Source organism: Sebastes fasciatus, chromosome 5 (genome assembly GCF_043250625.1).
Source record: "Sebastes fasciatus isolate fSebFas1 chromosome 5, fSebFas1.pri, whole genome shotgun sequence".
Classification (NCBI taxonomy): Eukaryota; Metazoa; Chordata; class Actinopteri; order Perciformes; family Sebastidae; genus Sebastes; species Sebastes fasciatus.
In genome coordinates, this window is record NC_133799.1 from 7,358,637 (window position 1) to 7,381,777 (window position 23,141).

At 39.4% G+C, this 23,141-nt stretch overlaps 2 protein-coding genes across 7 annotated transcripts in view; one reads left to right on the forward strand and one right to left on the reverse strand.

Annotated features, from left to right (window-relative positions):
- Positions 1-756: 756 nt before the first annotated feature.
- zap70 (zeta chain of T cell receptor associated protein kinase 70) lies at positions 757-19,459 on the reverse strand. 3 transcript variants are annotated; one of them, XM_074634834.1, is made up of 13 exons: positions 19,442-19,459; positions 9,991-10,452; positions 8,341-8,501; positions 8,090-8,228; positions 7,413-7,494; positions 7,241-7,263; positions 7,120-7,159; positions 5,324-5,528; positions 4,585-4,791; positions 3,483-3,675; positions 1,815-1,955; positions 1,605-1,717; positions 757-1,274 (listed from the first exon to the last, which is right to left on the reverse strand). In XM_074634834.1, the coding sequence occupies exons 2-13, from the start codon at positions 10,393-10,395 to the stop codon at positions 1,142-1,144; spliced, it is 1,842 nt and encodes a 613-aa protein (XP_074490935.1). In that variant the 5' UTR covers positions 10,396-10,452; positions 19,442-19,459; the 3' UTR covers positions 757-1,141. The 3 variants fall into 3 exon arrangements, with proteins under 3 accessions (XP_074490935.1, XP_074490934.1, XP_074490933.1); XM_074634833.1 differs by lacking the exon at positions 19,442-19,459 and adding an exon at positions 17,149-17,284; XM_074634832.1 differs by lacking the exon at positions 19,442-19,459 and adding an exon at positions 10,696-10,833.
- Positions 19,460-21,870: 2,411 nt separating this feature from the next.
- Positions 21,871-23,141, forward strand: part of adamts10 (ADAM metallopeptidase with thrombospondin type 1 motif, 10) — a 59,770-nt gene continuing 58,499 nt past the window's right edge. For all 4 annotated transcript variants that reach the window (XM_074634826.1, XM_074634828.1, XM_074634827.1 and 1 more), the window contains exon 1: positions 21,871-22,031. The gene's annotated coding sequence lies outside the window, so the exon portion shown is untranslated. The remainder of the gene's footprint in view (positions 22,032-23,141) is intronic.

Genomic DNA, 23,141 nt, shown 5'->3' on the forward strand with positions numbered 1-23,141 from the left:
GTTCCATGAGGCTGTGATTATCCTAGAGGTCACCACAGGTCATTTTACACAGTGAGGTCAAATTATAAAAAATGGTCTTACTACAATGAAACGGCTACTATGGGGATTAACATAATCACACTTAATTACTATTGGGCTTATTGGATCCACACGAGTCTCAGCTTTGCAGTGATACCCAATTTATGTAATTACAAAACTGTTTGGGGACCCCAGTATGTAGAAATATTCAAATACACCATTTTAGAATAGGCGAAAATAACACATATACAGTATACTGCATGCAACAAAAACTATATGTGATTATCATGAAGTGGACATGTCTGTAAAGGGGAGACTCGTGGGTATCCATAGAACCCATTTCAGTCTTGAGGTCAGAGGTCAAGGGACACTTTTTGAAAATCGCCATGCCAGTTTTTCCTCACCAAAATTTAGCCTAACTTTGGAGCGTTATTTAGCAATCTACCCGACAAGCTAACATGACATGGTTGGTACGAATGGGTACCTCAGCCCGCAACAACCTTCTGAAAGACAGAATGGTGGCGGGCCCACCGGCAGGCCCTCGGAGTTTAAAGTTACAGATTTGGTTTTATCTATTTGTCTTGGGGCCTTTTTTATATTGTTACATTATTTTTACTCCATGGTATCTCAAAAGCAAATAGTGCATGTAGTCTGTTATTATGAACTCCACCTATAACCTGCATGCTACAGATAAACTTTGTGTTGAAGTAAACCAAAAATCGTACCTTTAGTCATGAGGAATGTTAAAAGAATAATATTAAAGTTTATTTGGCATAAAAAAGATACAGTGAAAAAAGAACTTGTACATATATCATTAATACTCCCATTATACTCCAAAATACCAGAATATAAAATTAGTTTGTTCATCAATGCAAAGACGTCGACATTTAACATTCAAACCACGAAAGACAGACAGAGATCCTCCTCACATGGCCGACACACTGAAGTCCAATCTACAAATGCACATTTATTGTCACTGAGGCCTGTTTAGCTGTATCAGGAGGACTGTGGTGGAAGCTTGTCAGTGTGCACCGTTCATAAAAAGCTCTTTGTTTTGGCTGTTTAACGACCAGTTGAAAGGCTGCTTTGTGCAGCACTGGGACAGAATGTGCCTTGTTTCTGTCTACTTGATAGGCTCGGCGGCGGCGGCGGCGGCAGCGGCTGCAGCTCCCTCAGTCTTGGCCTTGTTCGATATGGAGTAATGGTAAGCCCTCATGGACTCCTCAACCTTCTTGAAGTCAGGACGCTCCTCGTGCCTGGTGAGAGGGAGGAGGACAGACGTTTGAAAGGTTGTGGTTAAAGGAAGGCGATGTCACGAGATCTGAATCTGAAGAAGTCACAGTGCTGTCTGACGCTGACAGATGCAACATGTTACAGTATATGATGCATTGTCTTTATTTCTGACTGAGGAAAATAATGTCCTCCAGCCACAGCAGTACCTGGTCATAGTACAATTAAAGTGGCAGTAGTTCATGTACTACTGTCACGATATAGCAATAACTTTTTTTAATCATATTTGCTCCAATCTCGCCTACTTCAGCTTTAACTAACTAAGATGCACAAGAGTCATACGATCACTTCCTTACTTGTAGGTCCAGCATTCTTTCATCACTGCATACATTCGCTCTGGACATACTGTTGGACACTCCATGCGGCTCCCACTATCAATGAAGCGCATCACGTCCGGTCCTTTCATTTTCTACACCAAATTGGGACACAAAAAGAGCTGTAATTAAAGTTAACATGTACAACTGATGGATGACTTTTTGATAGTGCTTTGCAGAAACACACTGTACCTTGTAAGGTTTCCCTCCGTAGGAAAAGGCCTCCCACATGGTGACGCCAAAACTCCACACGTCACTTTTACTGGAGAACTTGTGGAAGTTTATACATTCGGGAGCGTACCACTTCAGAGGCCATTTACCTGCAGTACGAGCCTGGACAACACAACACGTATGACAACAAGCAGTAGGTCGATGAAAGGCAGCCCACATCAGTATTGATCATTTGAGCCAACATACTATATTTAAAGATGATAGGGCTCTGGGGAGCTATAAGGATCGGCAAAGGGTGCAATAAATGGTAAATGTCACATTGCATTACACAAAACCTCATTAGAACAATCAGTCTTCTCTGTTAAAGGAGCACAATTATTAACTGTCTACCAACTGAATTGAAACACAATTTAAATGGAATTAATTAATAGAGGTATTAAATCATGGTTAACTGAAAACATTGTTCTTTTTCTTTTCTTTTGCTATTTTAACTTTTTTTTTTAAAAAGCCTCCTGTTGACAGCTGTTGTAAATTAGCATTTGGCTACAAACACTAAACACAGTGCATCTAGTCCTTATGCATAAATGTATGTTACAATTCAAATGCTACTCTGATGTCCATATTAAATAAACTAAACTTAACTAAAAGGGTGCTGCGAATTTGTCAGCCGATTAGACTATTGTTAGGCTATTAAATAGGCGTTATCAGTCGTTATAAGTCCCATAGATGTGGGACAATAGGGGCCTGCTACACCTACTAGTAGGTTTTATCATCAATTCACATGGTAGATCACCAAAGAAGGTATAAAAGTAATTATTTTAACCCAAAATACGTGAAGTATAAAAGTGACGTTTCATTCAGTTTTATGTGTTAGAACGTGTTGCTTTTAAGTTTCACTTTCACTTTTACAATGTAGTAGGCCCCTAATGACCCACATCTACGGTGCTTATAGTGACTGATAACGCCTATTTAATGGCCTGATAACAGTCGAATCGTTTCAAGCTGTTCAGTTCCACATAAAAAAAATGAGGTGACGTTTACTTTAGCTACATTTTATTACATATAACATTTTTAAATCTATCAAAACAGAAGACATAAGCAATACATATTGGAATACCTACATGTACAGTATATACTAATATTATTAACAACTATATAAATCTGCACAGCAAGAGCGTATAAACTAAACTGTTGATTCCTTTCTTTTTGTGATTGAGAACAGGCCTTTCACTTCATTTTGATGTTAGTTCATAATGTCACGCGTGTCCGATTGGTGGAGGGGAACATTGGGGATCGGTGGGGTTGCCAAGACAACAACAAAAAAATCAGTGTAGGGTGAATATTTCTCAAACAATGAAAGCCTTGTTGAAAACTACAGTATAGTACTCAGTTGTTTACTATTTCCCTGGAGTCAGGGATTCATGGGACTTATTCTGATCCCTAACTCCCTTCAGAAGTAGGTCAGTAAACCAGTAAAAAGGAAATCAATTGAGTGTTTAGTTTGCACAGAGCTGGTAACACCTTTGGGTTAGCGTGATTAGGGGAGCTCAGCCATTCCCAGAAAAGCAATCAATTTAAGATAGGCTATCTGTTTGTGTTAGCTGCAATGCTGATAATCCCTATGTGGTTGTGTCACTTTGTTTTGCAGTGCAACTACTTGATTAAAATCTGTCGATGTGTGTAGGCTACCTTGTAATAGTTGTCTTCTGCTCCGAGGGCCTTGGAGAGCCCAAAGTCACTGATTTTGGCGAACTGTGCTTTGACCAGCAGGACGTTACGAGCTGCTAAGTCTCTGTGCACAAAGTTCTTCTCCTCCAGATACTTCATCCCCATCGACACCTGGTGCATCAGGTCCACAATGTTCTCCATAGTTACTGTATCCCTGTGGGGACAAAAACACTGAGCGTCACAACAATCGAAGAATGTTTTTCCTTTTAGAAATGTTGTTTTTCTATAGCAAAATCAAGGGTCTGAGCATCGATAGTGTTGTTTGTCTCTGATTCCCAACGTTGGGGTGTTACATAAATGTGAGGAGTCACAAGATGATTAAAGAGATCAGAAAGAAGAAACACAAAAATGTTTTAATCTAAAAAAATTGTTTTTTTTTCTTGTGAAATACTGGATACTTTCACCACTTCAAATGAAACTATCTGAGAAGGAGAATCACTCGTTAACATAAGGTAATGTCCAGAGACATTTATATTTATATTTTGGCAACTGAATACGCTGTTTTTTTAATGGTGCTGCTGTTGTTTTTGAGTTGTATTGGATGTTTTTAAGGTGTGGGTGCTTTTTAGGTTTTGTTGTTTAGTCATTATTGTTGTTGATTTTAGTGCTTTTTTTGTATTTTGCTTGTTTTTCTTTTGTTTTTTTGTTCAATTTTTTGACTTGTTGTCATTTGTTGTTATTATAGTCATTCGTAATATTGTTGTTGATTTATTTTTTGGTGGTAGTTTGTTTTTCTTTTGTCTTTTTTTTTGCTTTGATTTTAATTACATATTTGTTTTTACATTGTAATGTAGTGTTTTGTCCAGAGCCAAATAAATAAATAAATAAATAGCGTGGTCATCAGTAGACACCATGCAAAAAAAGAAGAAGATTGTAAACACCCTCTAAGACAAAATTGTGATTTGGGGCCATATAAACAAAGAATGACTTTAATTACAGTGTAGGGTAATTTCCTGACTAAGCATGATATAAAGTGAGAGGAGCAACTGTACCAAAATCAATACTGATAATGGTTATTTCTAAATGATCAGAGGCGGGACATATGCCTATGTGCTTAACTCACTTATTGCTGGAGAGGAACTTGTTGAGAGGCCCTGCGGAGGCCATCTCCATAACCAGCATCAGGTTCTCAGCGTTGCACAGACCCAGCATGCGTACGATGAAGGGGTTACTCAGCTGGTGCATGATCTCTGCCTCCCTCATCATCTCCTCCCTCACCAGCTTCTCGTTATCACTCTTCAGCACTTTGATGGCCACATCGATCTGGCCCCTGACGGAAGACAAACAAAACACATTTTGGAATAGCACAATTTTCTCATCCCAACTCATCATATACCGGAGCTTTGTCAGACGCCTCTACGTAGTTTTTTCTGTCGCACTAAACACGTGCTCAACGTCCCCTCGGTGTCACTTCTTGGTCGAAGTAAACATATGCTTAATGTTGTGAATTAAACAAAACCACTTGTTAAGGATTAGGCAACAAAACCACTTAGTTAGGTTTAGGAAAAAACTAAAATGGTTGGGCTTAAAATTACTACGTTTTTTACAGTGAAATGTTACTGGACGTTGTAAACACGAGACACGAACAGTCAGCTGATTGTAAAGTTAAAGTGAAACATCTCCTGGATGACAGCCCTGTGTTGTTGGACCCATCCACCCTCACGAAAGGGTAGGCTGTGCAACAGTATCGAACGCTGATGGCCATGACAAAGCGTCAGTATTTGACGCCCCCGGGATGAACGTCTGCAAAACCATGTAGCATCTGGAGGGAACTGGGTTTAGTAGTAAAACTTTGTCCTCACGACTCAGTCTTGAGGACCCCCTTCTTCACGCAGCCAAAGTTCCCGGAGCCGAGCTCCACCTCGTCGATCAGCAGCTGACTCCTCTGGATGTTGAACCTCCTCACTTCATTGGGATTGTGATATGGGTTGAACCCATTGCAGTCCATCGGCAGAACCTCTCGGTCTGCAGGCACAGTGGTGGCCGGCTTTGAGGTGGATGCAACCGCTGACAAGTGAAAGTACAAACCACATGGGGTTAAAATGCAGAGTGTTGACAGGCTTTTAAGTGCTGTATACGCTATTAAACTGCTGGTAGCATTTTCAGTAGGATCTTCAGTAGGAGTTTTTTTTTTTTTTAACTGAGTTTATTTAAATTAGAGTTTGCTGTGTTGTGTGTGATTGTGTGAGTTTGTAAATGCTGCTGCAGTAAATGTAAAATGATTGCAGGCAGTGGTGGAAAATACAGTTTTAAGTTGTTTTTTTCTTCTTCTTTTTTTACTTTATTAAGAAATTTCGATCCAGTTGTTACATCGAGTATACATGTTACATTTGTTTTCATTATAAAAATTATAGTAAATATATTTCACTGTATAAAAATAAAAATAAATAAATTATACAACAAATAACAAAATGTAGCGAAAGGAAAAGAATAATAGTTATAATAAAATAAATAATATAATAATCGGGGTCTGCTATAGAATTGGAGTAAGTTTGAAAAGTCTAAATAATGTAAGATTTTTTGCCTATTTATAATTTTTGAGTTTTAAGTTTTCAATAGTAGTAAAACATTTTTTTAAATCAGTATCTTTACTTGAACATTTCCATTTTATGTTACTTAATACTTCCACTGCACTACATTTCAGACAGAAATATTGCACTTTTTACTCCACTACATTTATCTAACAGGCTGAAGTTACTAGTTATTTTTCAGATTAAGATTTTAAATGCAAAATATGTGATCAGTATACAAAATATTGTGCATTGTTACAAACTAAAATCAGCTTCCCCTCCACCGGCTACAACATTAACATGCTGCTCATACATAAATGCAACCGTAATACTTTTATATTAATATACTGTAATATAATGTACTTTTACTTCTGATACTTTAAGTACATTTTGCAAATAATTCACCTCCTGTGTATATATTTATTACTTCTCATTATGTATATACATACTACATTCCTGTTTACATTCAGTTGATCCATTTGAAATACTGCCTACCACTAATTTACATTACTTATTTTATATTTATTTATATTTATAATTAAGCCCTTTATTTTATTTACTTGCAATATTTTATGTCTTAGATTCTCATTTTGCTTTTACTTGTGGGATTTTCCTTTTTTCTATAGATAAATGATTGAATAAGCATTGTTCAAGGGAACCTGAGACCAAAGATTTTCACTGCCAACAAACACTTTGTTGTAATTGTTGTGCATCTGATAAATAAAGAAACTTGAAACTTCTGTATTATTACTAAGATTTTCAATGCAGGACTTTTACTTGTAAAGGGTATTTTTACACTGTTATATTGCTACTTTACTAAAGTAAAATACTGAATACTTCTCCCACCACTGATTTTATCATTGTTTGTGTTTTGTGCTGTTTTGCTTGTACTTCCTGGTTCAGTTTTGTGTATTTTAAAGGCCCATCTAGTGACAGACATTGCAAACTTGCTTGGGCTATACCATCCCTGTTGTGTGGTGTTGGTTCATAAACATGTCCCTATAAAAAATCTACTTTAAATGAAAGTTATTTTGGTGCAAGTGCATATAACAGAGCAGCTGACTATGGTTGTACTTTAGGTGACTGACCTCGAGGTGGCGGTGTGTATCCATTTGCGCCTTGTCGCCTCTGAAAGAGTCACATTCAAATTAATCTCAGAGAAAGAAAAATATGCTGATTTAAACAGTGCAGGATGTTTTCAGTACTCACTGCTACAGGAAGATCTGGAGTCTCTGAAAGATTATAAAACAGATTAGATTTATATCAACAATTTCAGTCATAGGTGTAATGAATGTTACAAATAACCTACAAACATGAACTGGAAATGCAGTGAGTTTGTTTTGTTGATATGACTGAGAAAAGGAAATAAGATGTTCAGTACTTCCAGCAGCTTTTCCGTTAACACACGACTCCCCAAGAATAGTCACCAGGCCGTCAGCTTTCATCTTCAGGTATTCAACCAGCTAGAGAGATTAAGATGATTTTAGGAAAAAGAAAAGGGCCATCAGCTTCAACACAGGCTATGCTTAAGGCATAGGTCCTATAGGCGGTCGCCTAGGGCGCCACTTTCCGGGGGGTGGGGAGGGTCGCCCTCTAAAAAAAATTAATAAATAAAAATGTTTTTTTTAAATGCCGATTGGTGCCCTTCCTCATTTTTTATATGGAGGTAACAAATGGACAAAGAAATAAATAAAATAAGAAATAAAGAAATACACTTTTCACCCCTTTAACTCTCTTTCTCACACTTTTTCATCTGCCCAGCCACACTTACTTGTTAATCAAAGTAACATGTAGTGAAACTGGCTAAACACTTTTAAGCCAACAATATCAGGGACCAATTGTTTATTTATATTATAATAAATACAGTTATTCATGAAAATAAAAATCTTAATTTTTGTTTTAAAACCATTGTGTTGCGGTTTACGTGGTAGGGTTAGGGTTTTGGGGGGTTGAATCCTAACACTGCTGGGCCTAACCCTCGCCTGGAGCACCAGAAGGGCTAGAGCCAGCCCTGCTTCAACATAATCAAAAGAAGAGAATGATTGAGGGCCGACCGACCTGCCAGATTGTGTCAAACTTTGTTCCGTCTGGCATGAAGTATTTCCCTGATTTGTCCTGGAGGACCTGGTAGTGGTACACTGTTTTCCCGTACACCATGGAGAGAGCAAAGGAACCCGACTCCTCTCTGTCTCTCACTCTGACAAACAAACAAACAGCGTTGCTTAAAAGCTGCATGAAGACCTTAGACCTTTGGTAGACAAAGAGAAGAAAAGAAGAGATGCAAAAACACATCACCTTGAGCGACTTACAGAAACTTGCCGTCCGGTTGTGCTCCAGAGTAAAGCCGCCGTTCGCCTTCCTGCCGTGTGATTTTACCATGATACCAGGGCATCTTCTCGTGGGCCGTGGTGGCGATCAGCTTCTCCAGCTGAGGAGCTTGACTGATGATGGCCTGCTCCATGGCTTCTCCCTGAGCAGAAAACACAGACGCAGAATTCACACATTTAGACTGATAGACTGATTACTGTGCAGGGTTGTATCCTGATATACAAAAAACATTCAGCAACATCTGTAAAAGTTTGAAACATTTAATCTTCAGCAGTACATCGTATTTAATAAGCTTTTGAATGTAGTGGAGTAAAACGTATATTTCCTTTTGAAATGTTTAACGGAAAATGGAAATACTCAAGTTAAGTACAAGTACCTCAAAATTGCACACAAGTACAGTGCTTGAGTAAATCTACTTAGTTACTTTCCACCACTGCTAAGAGGAGCTATTGCAGAGAGAGGACTGTGATTTTTCTGACTCCTCCTGGTCCCTGCTGGGAGTCCACATACATCTGGAGCCAGTTTGGCTGTGGAGCAGAAGCCCACCAGTGATAAAAGGCTACTGGTCCCAGTGTGTGTCTGTCTGCAGCAGGAGACAAATCATAAAACTACAGGATTTTGGATTGAAGTCAGACTTCAGAGGGCCAGACCTCAAGCTGAGTAAACAAAGACACTAAACAAATGAAAAGGTGCAATTTCCGAAATCACCTGCAGATTCGGCCTATTGTGTGTGTGTGTGTGTGGGTGTGGACAATTTTCTCTGCAAGGGTCCGTGATGAAGGCACGTTACGTTCAGATTTAAACTTTGGAAAATTTGAGTCTTTTATCTTTAAATGTGTGAGATCACATGATCACATGAAGATGTTTCGTCATTTATTACGTTTGCTGGTTAAAGAGTCAGTCACTCTTTCCATATACTCTCTCTCTCTCTCTCTCTCTCTCTCTCTCTATATATATATATATATATATATACAAATCTCCATCAAACTATCAAAAGTTTTTGAAAATATCACAGCATGGCTTTTTCTATGGTGTTCCTCAAGGTCTTGGTGTCTTAATGTGGTATTTTGGAGGGATTTTTTTATAATTGTTATCAATTAATATAATTAAAAGTTGTTAAATTTAGCACCAAATCTGTGCTTGGGTTGATACCACCAAATGGTATCAACCCCAAAAATTGCTGCAACAACTTATGAGACATAATAGAGCATGGGGATGACCATCATATACTTCAATGTTCTTAGGGTTAGGGTTATACACGTGCACAGTTTATTTTAATTAGTGAATTAGTTAATTAATTCATTAATTTGTATTTATTTGTAATTTATGAATAGAATAACTTGACACACAGTGCTGAGCTGCATCTCAAATTACTCTTCATGTTCCCAGCTTTCAGATGATGTACACCACTTCTATGTGACATCTACTATTGACCTGCTATCTCTCCCTAGAGACCCGCTATCCCCCCTAAAAAAGACAAATACGGGTCTATTGAGGGTCTCAGAGCGTTAACCTAATTAGTTACATTCCACCACTGGAACCGGCCCCTTAATTACTAACTGCATCTCTAGCATATACTGTCCATATTGATTATGGTACAACAGTACCCAACAGCCTCAGCAGAGCCTCACCTCCAGGTTCCAGGTCTGCTTCACGTACTCCCTCAGCATGTTCTCTCTCAGGCTGTCGAACACGCCGGCACGTATCGCCGTATCCGGGGGGCGCAGACAGGGTTTCCTCAGGGTGCACACCAGCCCGTCGGGGTCTTTGCTGTAAAACTCACAGAGCTCTGCGGGCCCACAGTGAGGCTTCCCTCCTGTGAGGCAGTAGGTCCCGTTGAGCTGCTTATCCACGGGGTAATGATGAAACTCCAGGTTCCACACAAGAGACAGAACGTAGCCGCCCAGACTGCGGAGACACTGCCGCAGCAAGAAGATCCCGTCGGCCATCCCGGCCAGTTTTAGGTGCTGCTCGGCATCTGAGCGGCTGATGCTGCCGTAGTAGAAAGGCAGCTCGGCTGCCGGGTCGATGGACATGGTGAGACTTGGGAGAGACTTTGGCGTGGACTTCTGGATGTAGACAGTGGAGATTAACTAGAGAGATAGAAAGGGAAAGTTTTAAAAACAAGTTTTTAGGATTATGCTGGTTCAGTAGCCCAATATGTGACCTCTGACCTTTCAGCCTTCTAGCCCCCACCTCCCCTCCACTGTCTGCTCAAGCTACCCTAATTTCTCATTAACCAAATTATAAAACAGCTGTGGAAATACAGTTTGAAAATGGACAACATCCAATGCTTTTCCAAGAAAGCAAAAAAACCATTATCCTGAGAGCCTCACCTCCTCTTCTTCTCTTCTAAGCTATACTGAGAGAAATGATTTTTGAGGACTGTCAACTCTACACAGACGAGCTGTGAGGTGCCATGTGTCTGGGTGAGATATTTAACATGAAGCACCCCCACACACGTTGAGACTGCATGAAGCTTGCAGACTAACAATCTGATGACAAAAGCCACAACAGGAAGTTGCAGTCCGCCCTCACAGTCTCCTTTCTCCAGCATCATTGTTCTTCCGTTGAACAGGTGCTTTTTGGTTCTAGATCATTCCTTCTGCTTTTAGAGACTCAAGTTTTCCTTTATGGGAGGAAATGTACCCTACTACATCTTTAAAACAATGTGATGTATCTGATATAAGGTTTCAGTAGAGGTGTCTGAGCTGAGGAGGTGACGTAAAGATTGAAATCAAGCAGGTTTTGACTGTTGAACAGTTATGTGATAGCAGGCGGAAAATGCCTGTTAGAGTTCAAAACAGAAATTGACAGAGACCATAATACGTCAGCTCACACCAAGCAGAGAGGACAAAATTTAAATATGCAGACAGGCTTGTAATAAGGATTGAGATTTTATAATAAAACTACAAAGAAATAAGAGGAAAAGATTAAAGGTAAAACCATTTCTACCGCAGTGTGTTGGAAACTTATCAGTCTTTGTGTTAGATTTTATAATCTCCATCAGTTTATACGGTCTTGGTGTGAATGGAAAGTGTGTTGATGGGGAATTTTGTAGGTTGATGGGGAAAGTTTTCATCATTATTGAAGTTAAAGGTCCAAGATATTCCCTGTTGTGCTGAAATGACTAGAGATTTAACTGAATAGTTACAGAAAATTAACTTAAGATAAACTATTTGATAATTGATTTATCGTCTAAGTCATTTATATAAGTCATATATACTGTATGAATGGAAAAGCACACACTTGACGGAACCTCAACAGTTTGACATCTCTCTGTAAGAGTCAAATAACGTTTTGTATTTAACACCTCGCGTTGTCAAAAGTGTAAAAAATGAGTGAAAACCTCAGCTTCCTGGCTACAAACCTGTGATGCTGACCACATCAACAGTGGACAACCGAGCAGAAACACATAGTTGCCACAAGACACAAGACCCACCACAACAAAGACCTGCAGACCCGACGATGTGGACAGATGGATACCTCACAGACAAGCTGGGACATCACAACAATGCATAAGTACTTCATAAACTACACCTATTTGTGTGGCGTTTCTTTATTCAATATAGTTCATTTTAGGTGAGACTAAATGTACTTTACATGGGTTTTTGTTTGCACTTCCAACACTAATGTTGTTTAATTGATTAGTTACAGGAAACAGACTATTTAACAGCAGTGGGTAGAATTGGAGCAAATATGATTAAAACAAGTTATTTTTATAAAACGTCACTATATCCTGACAGTAGTGCATGAGACAGTTAATCTGTTAGGGCGCGGAGGAATCTTGCAAATGCCATTAGGAGCTCTAGGAGGAGGCAGATGATTTCTTCAAAGATTATCTGTCTCATGCACTGCTGTCAGGATATAGCGTCAGCTTTATCAACCCGGTCTCACAGGAAGGCGTATAAATACCACGACATGACACGGACATTCCGTTCGTCATGAGAACGCATTTCAGCGTTTTCGCGTGTCATTTTTACGCCACACAAACATCCTCAGTTAGGTGTAGGCAAGAAAACCACTAACTTATGTTCAGGCAAGAAAACCACTTAGTTAGGGTAAGGGAAAATGTCATGGTTGGGCTTAAAATAAGTAAGTAAATTAAGTAAAACACGTACAGAAACAACTACAGAAAACAAAAAAACATGTGACAATCGTCACTAACGTAACTTACAAAACAAAAAAATGGTCAACAACAGTCTCGAACATGGGTCTCCTGGTTAAAAGTCTGGTAGCATTTATAGGCAGATGCATTTACTTTGCAGTCAGTACAGGATACATGGCATACAAAAGACACGCGGAAATCAAGAAAGGTGTAGTTATTGCACGCTTAACCTCTTGACATTTATATGCCTTTTCATGTTAATGGACTGGTTTTATAAAAATAACTTTTTACTATATTTGCTCAAAGTTACCGACTGCACCTTTAACTTAACTTAACTTAAGATTAACTATTTTGATAATTGATTAGTCATTTAAAGAGCAAACACTTGCTGGTACCAACTTAGATTATAAATTGAATATCTTTCAGACTGTTGGTTGGACAAATCAAGCAATGGGAAGACATCAGCTTGAGTTCTGGGAAACTGTGATTGGTCTTTTTTAACTATTGTCTAAACAATTAATCGGCAACAGATTCATCAATAATGAGAACAATCAAATAATGATTTGCCACCCTAATGTCCTGTACAACATGGGTTTTCTGTTGATATTGCAAATTTCAGCCAAGATACAATATAGAGATGAAAATAATCCTCTTCATCTCTGTTTTCCATTGTTTTTCTTTTACTTAAATTCCCAGTAAACACTGAACAAGACAGATAGCAGTGACATAAATTCTAAATTCATCACAGACTTCAGTAATATTTTTTTTAACAAACTTAATGTGAAAGAGAAAGTGGATTTCATTAGAAACCAACAAACCCTCCAAACACACTGTGACAAGAACATTCGCCTCACTGCTGTAAAACGACACGATCAAACTAACCAAAACATTGACAGGTTTCCAACAAGACGTAAAAACGTCCAACTACGACAGCAGCCATGTCTTTGCTCAACTTGTGTTCTTTTCAAAATGTGATTTATATGGCTTTTCTACTTAACTTGCATATTATGAACCACAAAAGCAAAGAGTGGAGAGAGATGAGGTGACACATGACAGCTTTGAACCCAAAGTGTGTTGACTATTCTCATCAAAAGATACTTCAAAAGACAGAAACCAACTGAATGCAATGTAAAAAAAAGAAGAAAAAAGCTTAATTGTGCATAAAAACATACTTTTGTAAATGAGGTGTTGCAGAGTGAGCAGATAGTGACCCAGTGAGCAGTGGAAAAAGTGCTGTGAGTCATTCTGTTTTCAACAAGAGGAGGAGTACATAAGTGACACACGCCAAAATCTACAGGCCTGAGTGTTTGTTTTCCACAGAGAAGAGAGGTTGAACTTTCTCTGGCATGATTTAGGTCCTCTGGGACCCCTCACATGCAAAGTAAATGTAATTAAATGCAAAACAAAAACCTCATCTTCTTTGTCATCAAACAGTTTTTGTAGAGAAGACTGTTCCAGGTCAATCACTCTTGATGTCAGCGATGGAGAGCTGATATTATCATTCTGATTGATCCTAATAATGAAGTACAATAAAAGCTCAGGCATACAATTTTCTTACCCAGTAAAATAGTTATTGTGATAAAGCTCAGCTAAAATTAGGGTGTCCAGCATTCAAAATTGTACTCAAGTAAACATGACTATAAGCAAACATGTAGTAAGTACAAGTATTGCAACATGTTCTTATCCCAACTCGTCACACAATGACGCTCTGTCAGACCCCTCGACGTCATTTCCAGTCTCAGTAGACATATGCTTAATGTTGTGAAATAAACAAAAACACTTGCTTAGGTTTAGGCAACAAAACCACTTAGTTAGGTTTAGGAAAAAACAACATGTTTGGGCTTAAAACTACTATGTTTGTACAGTGAAAATGTGAATTGACATTGTGAACACGGGACATGAACAATCAGCTGATTGTAACGTAACGCACAGGACAAGAACAGCGGTCTCCTGGATGAAAGCCTTGTGTTTGTTGGACCCAAGCCCCCAGGAAGCGCACCGGTCGCCAATTATTTTAGTGGCCCAACGATGGTACTACAACTTCTGTGTCGGTCATGTAAATCAACTTCCCAGTATGAACACTCTAAATAGCCCTTATTTACATCATTAGGTCCTAAAAGTTGTAAAATGCACAAATAGACGAATCCAGAGTTATTTCCCTTCATCCTTTCATGTGAATGAAACCCAGACCGAGACTGGAGCGAGGGCTGGGAGGCGGAGTTAGCAAGCCGCGACGACAGTGTGACGGCTGTGGCCCCGTGACCGAGCCATGTGACCGAACGGACGCTACTGCACCTGCTCCATGGGCCCAATGGATGCGGAAGATCGACGGAAGATCTGTGTATTTTCCACTCGGAAGTCGAGCCATTTTGGCATCATGCACCACTGAGCAACTTTCATAGGAATGAACGGGGCCCTGTCTCCAACGCTGTATCCAGTTCTCTTAACCTATCCATGCTATTGACGTGGATGGGTTTAAATACATAGTTCATGGAAAGCTCGGTGCGGTGGCGCTAGAGGAAAAATCAGGGGATCCCCAAAAGTCAGCAGGATTCATCCTCTGGGGATCAGGAATATCTGTACAAAAATGTCATGGCAATCCATCCAATAGCTGTAGAGATATTTTAGTCCAGAAGTGGCGGACTGACTGACCAACAGATATTACAGCCAGTAGGGAGGAAGTGGGAGTGGATGTGTGGGTCAAAAAACACGGGATTTCTGCCCAGGAGACTGCTGTTCATGTCCCGTGTGAAACCAAGAGTCAATGTTGATTTATTTGTCACGTAACTTCCGTACTTAAGTTACAGCACTTACGGTCTTATTTTAACCCAAACCACGACCTTTTCCTACACCTTACTAAGTAGTTTTATTTTGAAAAGACTGGAAAATCGTGTCTATGTACACAAATCAAATAGATTATTTCACAAACTGCTGTGAGACTGTTTTGTACATTTCCATCCATAAAGCCACTAGCATGTCTACAAAAGTCAGAAAACAGTCTTAAAAAACAACATGTGTAGTATTTATGTACAGGATCAAAATTAGAAATATTACAGAGAATATAACGCCACTGTCTCTAAATGTGTAACATGACACCCAAACATTTCAAAAATGTCAAGTCTTCAGTAGCATGCTAACGTTAGCGTCAGGCTGACAGGATCAAGTAGGGGTCATGTAAATAGTGACCTCTTTATGTCGGCTTGAAAAGAGTGAAAACACAAAAGGCAAAGAGACTGAGCGGCTCATTCGTGCGGAGACATTTAAACTCTTTTGCTCTCATGAATCATACATGTAAATACAACCATGAGGTCAGCAATTTAATTTGCCTCTAACCACTAAAAGCTGTTTTCTGTAGATTACGTGGTTCATATTGAATCAAGAGAGCATTCCGCTGATAACTATACAGCTATTAAAAGTTATTTTAGGTCGTGATTATTTTGGTTGTGATATCAGGAAGTCAGCTCGTTGTTATGTTACTCAAAGCATTCCTCCATACACACATCAGCATTTGAGACCCTGTAGGCATCCACCAACAGATAATGTGTCCTTTAAATCCTCAGATATGAAATGATTTTCCACCAAACTGCCCTTTGTTTTAGTGATGACTTGGGCCTAAAATGCCCCAAATTGAAACTTCCTGCATCAATGGAAACAATTGACATTTAAATAAACAGTTTGCATGTGTTGCTTTTTCATGATTCAGATTATTATAATGAGCCTGTTCTGCCATTTCCTTTATCATTAGGAACATTAACTGACACAAGCACCTCAACAGTTTTTTTCCTTTGTGTTAATAAAAAACAAACACCTGCAGGAAGCTGTTAGTGAGACTTCATTATAATGAGGCTTTTTGTGTCAATTGTGGTTTAATCTGAAACTAAATGTAACGTTCAAATTGTCTGCGAATGAACAATTTAGCACATAAAACCCCCTTTCTGCCGTCCAGACCAATATCGTCAGACCGCGGCTGGAACATTTTGCAGATATGCTTCAGTCCAGAACCAAAAATACATCCAGCAATTTCAAGAAATGTTACAGGCGATAAAAGACACATACACACACACACAGACCTCTTTACCCATTTTTGGTTTTCTATTCCGAGGCACAATGAAAGCAGCTATTTATATTTTTGCACATGCAATCTCTACTTTTGTACGCCAGCGCAACAATGCCTCAACCCCGGCTGTGGTGCACACACACTTCTTATTCCGTTTTACAGCTCAGACACAGCTGTGGAAAATATAAAAAAACACCCATTTAAACTAGAGTTTTTTTTGCATAAATTCAAAAGATAAATAAGATTATAAATATCATAGATTATTGTAGGTTTACAGACTCAATTTGGATTAAGTTACTGTGAGTTTTCTGTGCTGATTAAAATGTTATAACACCTTTTGAACACGCTGCTATTAAACTATTGTACACTGAACCAGGTGTAGTTTTGAGCATGTGGCATTTAATGAAGAAAAAAAAAGATAATTAACGAGTTAGATTTCAACCCATACTTTAGGTTTCTGTTGATATATTGCATTATTTTAATATTTTTCCTCAGGCCAAGTCTTAACTTTATTAGATCATCGTTGACTAAATCATCTTTTCGTTTTTTACATAGAAAATATGTAATCCATCAATACAAAACACGTCTGCTGTTCAATCAGATATAACAATAAAACCTACTTACAGCACGTTTCACTGCTTCACCTCAAGTAGAAAGATGTTGTTGCTTTAGAGACAAAGATATATCTGTTGATCTGACAGCAGTGTAAGGTTCTGAGAATAAGTGGGGGTTAGAGACAATGACACACACACACAGTGTCACACACACACACACACACACACACACACACACACACACACACACACACACACACACATAGGCTACAAACACATACACGTACACACAGGGAAATGCATACACAAACCTCTGAATCCACCTATCAAGTTCTTCTTTTGTGCTCTTTAAATCCTGATTGACGTATTACAAACTGTAGCATACTGTGTCCAAATATACAAGCCTGATTAAATCAGCATCAAAGAAATAGTTCGACATTTTGGGAAATACATTTATTTGCTTTCTTGCTGAGAGTTAGATGAGAAGATCGATATCACAAAAAATATAAGCACTTACTACGTCTACTACGTTGTAAAAGTGAAAGCTAAACTTGAAAGCAATATGTTCGTTGTAAAACTGCACAAAACGTTACGTTTTGAACACAAACAAAAAGGCCTCTTTATGTTTAGGCAACAAAACTACAACTTGTCTAGGTTTAGGCAACAACTGACTTCCGCTTCTGCTCCTGTCATAATTACCACGGTCACTAGAGGTCGCTGTCGTCTTCTTTTATACCTTCTTTCAGTGATCTACCATGTGAATAGATGATAAAACCTACTATTAGGTGTAGTAGGCCCTTATTGATCCACATGTATGGTGCTTATAGCGATCGATAGCACCTATTTAATGGCCTGATAGCAGTCTAATTGGCTGAACTCTCTGCCAGAAAGTGAATATACAGTGTGTATTTCCCAAAGTGTCAAACTGTTCCTTTAAATATCAAGCTTTGGCCAGGAGTTGGTTAGCTTAGCTTAGCATACTGAGTGGAAACAGCTAGCCCGGTTCTGTCTGGTAACAAAATACACCTAACAGCATGAAATGTCGCTTTTAGGCCCTGACACACCAAGCCGAGGGTCGGCCGTCAGATAGTTTTGAGTTTGGGGTCTTCTGTGATTGTCTGTCGGCCTAGTTTTCGTGGTGTGTCCCGCACCGTCGGCTCTAGTCTGCACAAGGTTTTTCAGTTGATTCAGCACGTTGCATCGGCGGCGGAACCCGTCGGTGAGAGAAATCACTCTGATTGGCTGTTCAGCTTAAACAAATCAGTGTACGAGAAGAGAAACGGACGTGAGGAAAACAAGCCAACGAGTTAAGTCAAGAGGAAAAACACAGACGGCTCTTCTCATTTTTCATCTTCATCTCATCTGATCGTTCCAACATACGGATATTTTCACAACGACATGGCCATCTGGAATGAAGCTAAGTGGTGAGTGAGAGTGGTGTGAAAATGGTCAACAAAGCGGTGTCTTCGGTCTTCCGGTTTCCCTTTTTGAATGATGAATACAGACTACCGCCACCTGCTGATGTGGAGAGTTATTTCATCTCACGCAGGCGCAGAATGTACGTGGTAGTTGGCCGTCGGCTGTAGTCTTTGAGGTGTGTTTGAGTGCAACTTTTTGGCCAAGACAAAGGCGATGCAACTGGTGGCCTTCGTCGCCGCTAGCTCTTTGATGTCAGCTTGGTGTGTCCCCAGCTTAAAGGTATCAAAATACACCAAACAGCATGAAATCGACATACTGTTTTTACACTTTGTGCGGTTTGAATACAACTTGTTAATTAGTGAGCTTTAAAGGTGCTGGTCGGCGGATGTTAAACTTAAAAACTTTATTAGATTTATCATATACGTAGAGATAGGCCCACATACATGAAATTTGACCTCTGCGTTCAACCCATCCTTATTAACAGTGTAAGCCGGGGAGCAACTTGGTGTTCAGTGTCTCGCTCACACTTCGACATGCAGACAATAGGAATCAAGGGTTGAACCGCCAAGCTTGCAGTCACCAAACGACCACTCAGCCCACTGAGCTATTCATTCAATTCAATTCAATTTATTTTTATATAGCGTCACATCACAACAGAAGTTATCTCAAGACGCTTGAGCTACAGCCGCCTCACAGTGAGCTGTTGTTGTCTTTGGACCTATGGTATCCTATAGTACACAGTGACCTTATAGTGGCATTAAAATACTTTTATGTGTCCTCATTTCTATGTGAAGTGTGTTACACTTTTTATTACAGAATAACCATTATGCCCACACACACACTAGACACCAACACCTGTGCATTAACCACAGTATACCAACAGCAGAGATAACAAGAGTAACCCCCTCAAACCTCCAGTAGTACCCACACACACATCCACTAACCCCCACCTCACTGGCTGCAGCTGCTTCCTTGGAGTCTCACATCAGGCAGCCAATCAGCAGGATCCCTCGCAATCAAGTCTGACAACAACAGACAAGACAAAACCGGATAGGAAGATGTGTGCCTTCAAAATAAAAGCTGCAATGTTTCAGTCAGACCTAAATGATCTTAAATGGGTCAACAAGGGGCCTCCGTTTAAAAATACTGGAGCTGCTTTCTCTGCAAAACAGCTGCCCTGCCAAGTTATAGAAAAGTTTACTTAAAAATAAGAACTGTATGTAGGCCTATGTTTTGACCAAATTTGCACTTGAATTGTAACCTAATAATATGAAATAATATGATTAAATGATGACATATTGTTATGATGACTAATTTGTTAAAATCTCTGGTTTAGTCAACCTTAGCATTAAATTAATATTGAGAAACTTAACATTAAAGGAAAAATAATATCACACTTGAAATGACAAATCATGTAAATACTCCTTCTTTATTAAAAACATTTTGGTAACATCTCAGTGTTGCCATCACGCATACACACTGCAGTGTTGCAGGTATTCTGTATCTTCATTGACTACCACCTGGGCCCAGATACGGAGTGAGTCCTGGCATGTGCAAGGCGAAAATAAAAATGATCCAAACCAAACTGTATATTGTATGGCGCAGCTATTTAAATTAATGAATAAAAAACATAGATTGAAGACTATTTTTTTATAATTGGGGCTATTTTACACATATCTAAGATCAGTGTTTTTGTATTGTCTGCATCAGTGATACACACATGGAGATTTAAATAAAGTAGAATAGGCTACTTTTAGCCTAATATGAAAAATGCAGAGTTGGGCAGCAAAACACACATTAAACCTGCAGTAGGTACAATGGTTTTGGCATCATTGGGAAAAAACTCCATAATAACCTTTCAGCATATTGTAATTCAAGTGTTCTGGAAGAAAACTAGACTTCTGCACCTCCTCATGGCTCTGGTTTCAGACTTTAAAAAAATCTAGCCTGTGACGTGAGACTTTGGCCAATCACAGGTCATTTCAGAGAGAGAGCGTTCCTATTGGCTCATTAAACGGAGGAAACTGTCAATCACTCGTGAACTCAAACTAGGCAGCTGATCAAATATGAATCAATATTCTGTTACTGTAATGCCTATTTCTCGCCTCAAATGTTTTCAGAAACATCTTGTAGTGTACTGTTTAGCTGTAAAATTATAAAATATGATCCGGCTGGTGGGCGGTGCTTGGTATTTCCTCAACTGATCTCGGCCGGGTCACGAACTTTCTCATTTTACAGCTAAACAGTACACTACAAGATTTGAGGTGAGAAATACAGTAACATAATATTGATTCATATTTGATCAGCGCTGCCTAGTTTGACCGTTTGATCAGAGTTTGTGAGTGATTGACAGCTGCTCAGAGATGGCAAGGCTCCAGATCAGCTCTGATTGGTTGTTTTCCTCCGGTCTGTGAAATCTTGCAGATGCCATTAGGAGCACCGGAGGACACAGAGGAACATGATTTTTTTTCCAGATTAACTGTCTCATGCACTACAGTCAGGATATAGTGACGTTTTATAAAAATAACTTGTTTTAATCATATTTGCTCCAATTCTACCCACTGCTGTTAAATAGTCTGTTTCCTGTAACTAATCAATTAAACAACATTAGTGTTGGAAGTGCAAACAAAAACCCATGTAAAGTACATTTAGTCTCACCTAAAATGAACTATATTGAATAAAGAAACGCCACACAAATAGGTGTAGTTTATGAAGTACTTATGCATTGTTGTGATGTCACAGCTTGTCTGTGAGGTATCCGTCTGTCCACATCGTCGGGGCTGCAGGTCTTTGTTGTGGTGGGTCTTGTGTCTTGTGGCAATTATGTGTTTCTGTTCGGTTGTCCGCTGTTGATGTGGTCAGCATCACAGGTTTGTAGCCAGGAAGCTGAGGTTTTCACTCATTTTTTACACTTTGTGACAACGTGAGGTGTTAAATACAAAACGTTATTTGGCTCTTACAAACAGATGTCAAACTGTTCAGGTTCCGTCAAGTGTGTGCTTTTCCATTCATACAGTATAAATGACTTATATAAATGACCTAGACGATAAATCAATTATCAAAATAGTTTTTCTTAAGTTAATTTTCTGTAACTATTCAGTGAAATCTCTAGTCATTTCAGCACAACAGGGAATATCTTGGACCTTTAACTTCAATAATGATGAAAACTTTCCCCATCAACCTACAACATTCCCCATCAACACACTTTCCATTCACACCAAGTGTAAAAATAACTTTTGTAATCATATTTGCTCCACTTCTACCCACTGCAGCTTCAACCCTCAATTCAGCTCTTTATTTGACCCTTTCAGTGGAAGACGACTTTTATTTTGCAGGTAGTAAGCGGATGTGTAGTAACCTCAGTGTGGGTGTCTTGACCTCAGACTGAGTCTCTCTTCTGCTCCTGGAAGTGGAAGAAGAAGTCTCCTCTCCTCAGTCAGTCAGCCGCCGGCGCCGCCTCCTCTCCGCTCCGCTGCGGAGGACCGAGGACATAGACTCACTGTAAGGGGACTTCTGCAAGGGGACACCGGGAAGGTAAGACAACAAGCCGGCTCACACTCTCTGCGTTTACATGCACAACTGTGGAGGAAAACGGTCATGACATGATGCTGGCAAGAGGCTGCTCTCCAAAAGTATCTCTGCACAGACTCATTAGAGTGTCGCTCTTTAGTCTTTCAGCTTTTTCATTGTGGTATTGAAGAGTCATGATCATGCATCTCTGTGGACTTCATGTTGTCTTAATAAATAGTTTGCATACTGTGTGTGTGTGTGTGTGTGTGTGTGCGTGTGTGTGTGTGTGCGTGGCCGGTGAATGGATGATGTGGCCGACAGCAGACATCAGAGTTGATACCTTCAAAATGTTAAAAGTTTAGATTCTCTGGTGTGACACAGATCATGTACAGTAAGTGGCTGTATAGGACTTGTGTGCACACATGGATGCAAAAACCTGTGAATGAACAGCAGAAATGAGTCATTTGATCAGGCTGACGTTGCAGATATCTGCAGGTTTGTGCCTCTTAGTTGAGTTATTGATCTTTCTCTAGCATCATTCTGTTTTGTTTATTTTTTGGGGTAGAATTAACATATCATTTTTTTTCCCAGATACTATAATTTGTGTCATGGATTTGTAGTTTTGCACATTCTGCAGACATATTATGAGGTTAGTAGTTTCTCAGGTTTTTGGATTTCCACAATCAGCCAAACCACACACGTGCAGACTAGAGATGCATGATCCAATTTTTCCTTCTGATACCTCAACTAAACAATACGATATTGTGTGCGTTTCCCCCCCAAATTTAAATTCTGTTAACCTCTGTGTGGAACTCATTGGGATAATCTTTGGCAAGATGAGGTGCTACTATGGCATTAAAGAGGTCCTATTATGATTGTGTGCTTTTCCCCTTTCCTTCAGCGTGTTATATCGTTTTTTGTGCATGTAAAAGGTCTGCAAAGCTATAAAGTCCACACCAAAGGGAGTTCCTCTCCCCCACAGAAACGCTGCTCCTGAACCGCCGTAAACACCTTGCTTGAAGTCCCGCCTTTTCTTCCGTAACGTGGTGATGTCACCAAGTAATACATTTTCATAAAGGCTAGATGGGCATGCCCTCAAACAAAGCTAGTTAGAGAGGAGCTGGAGTGGAGTCA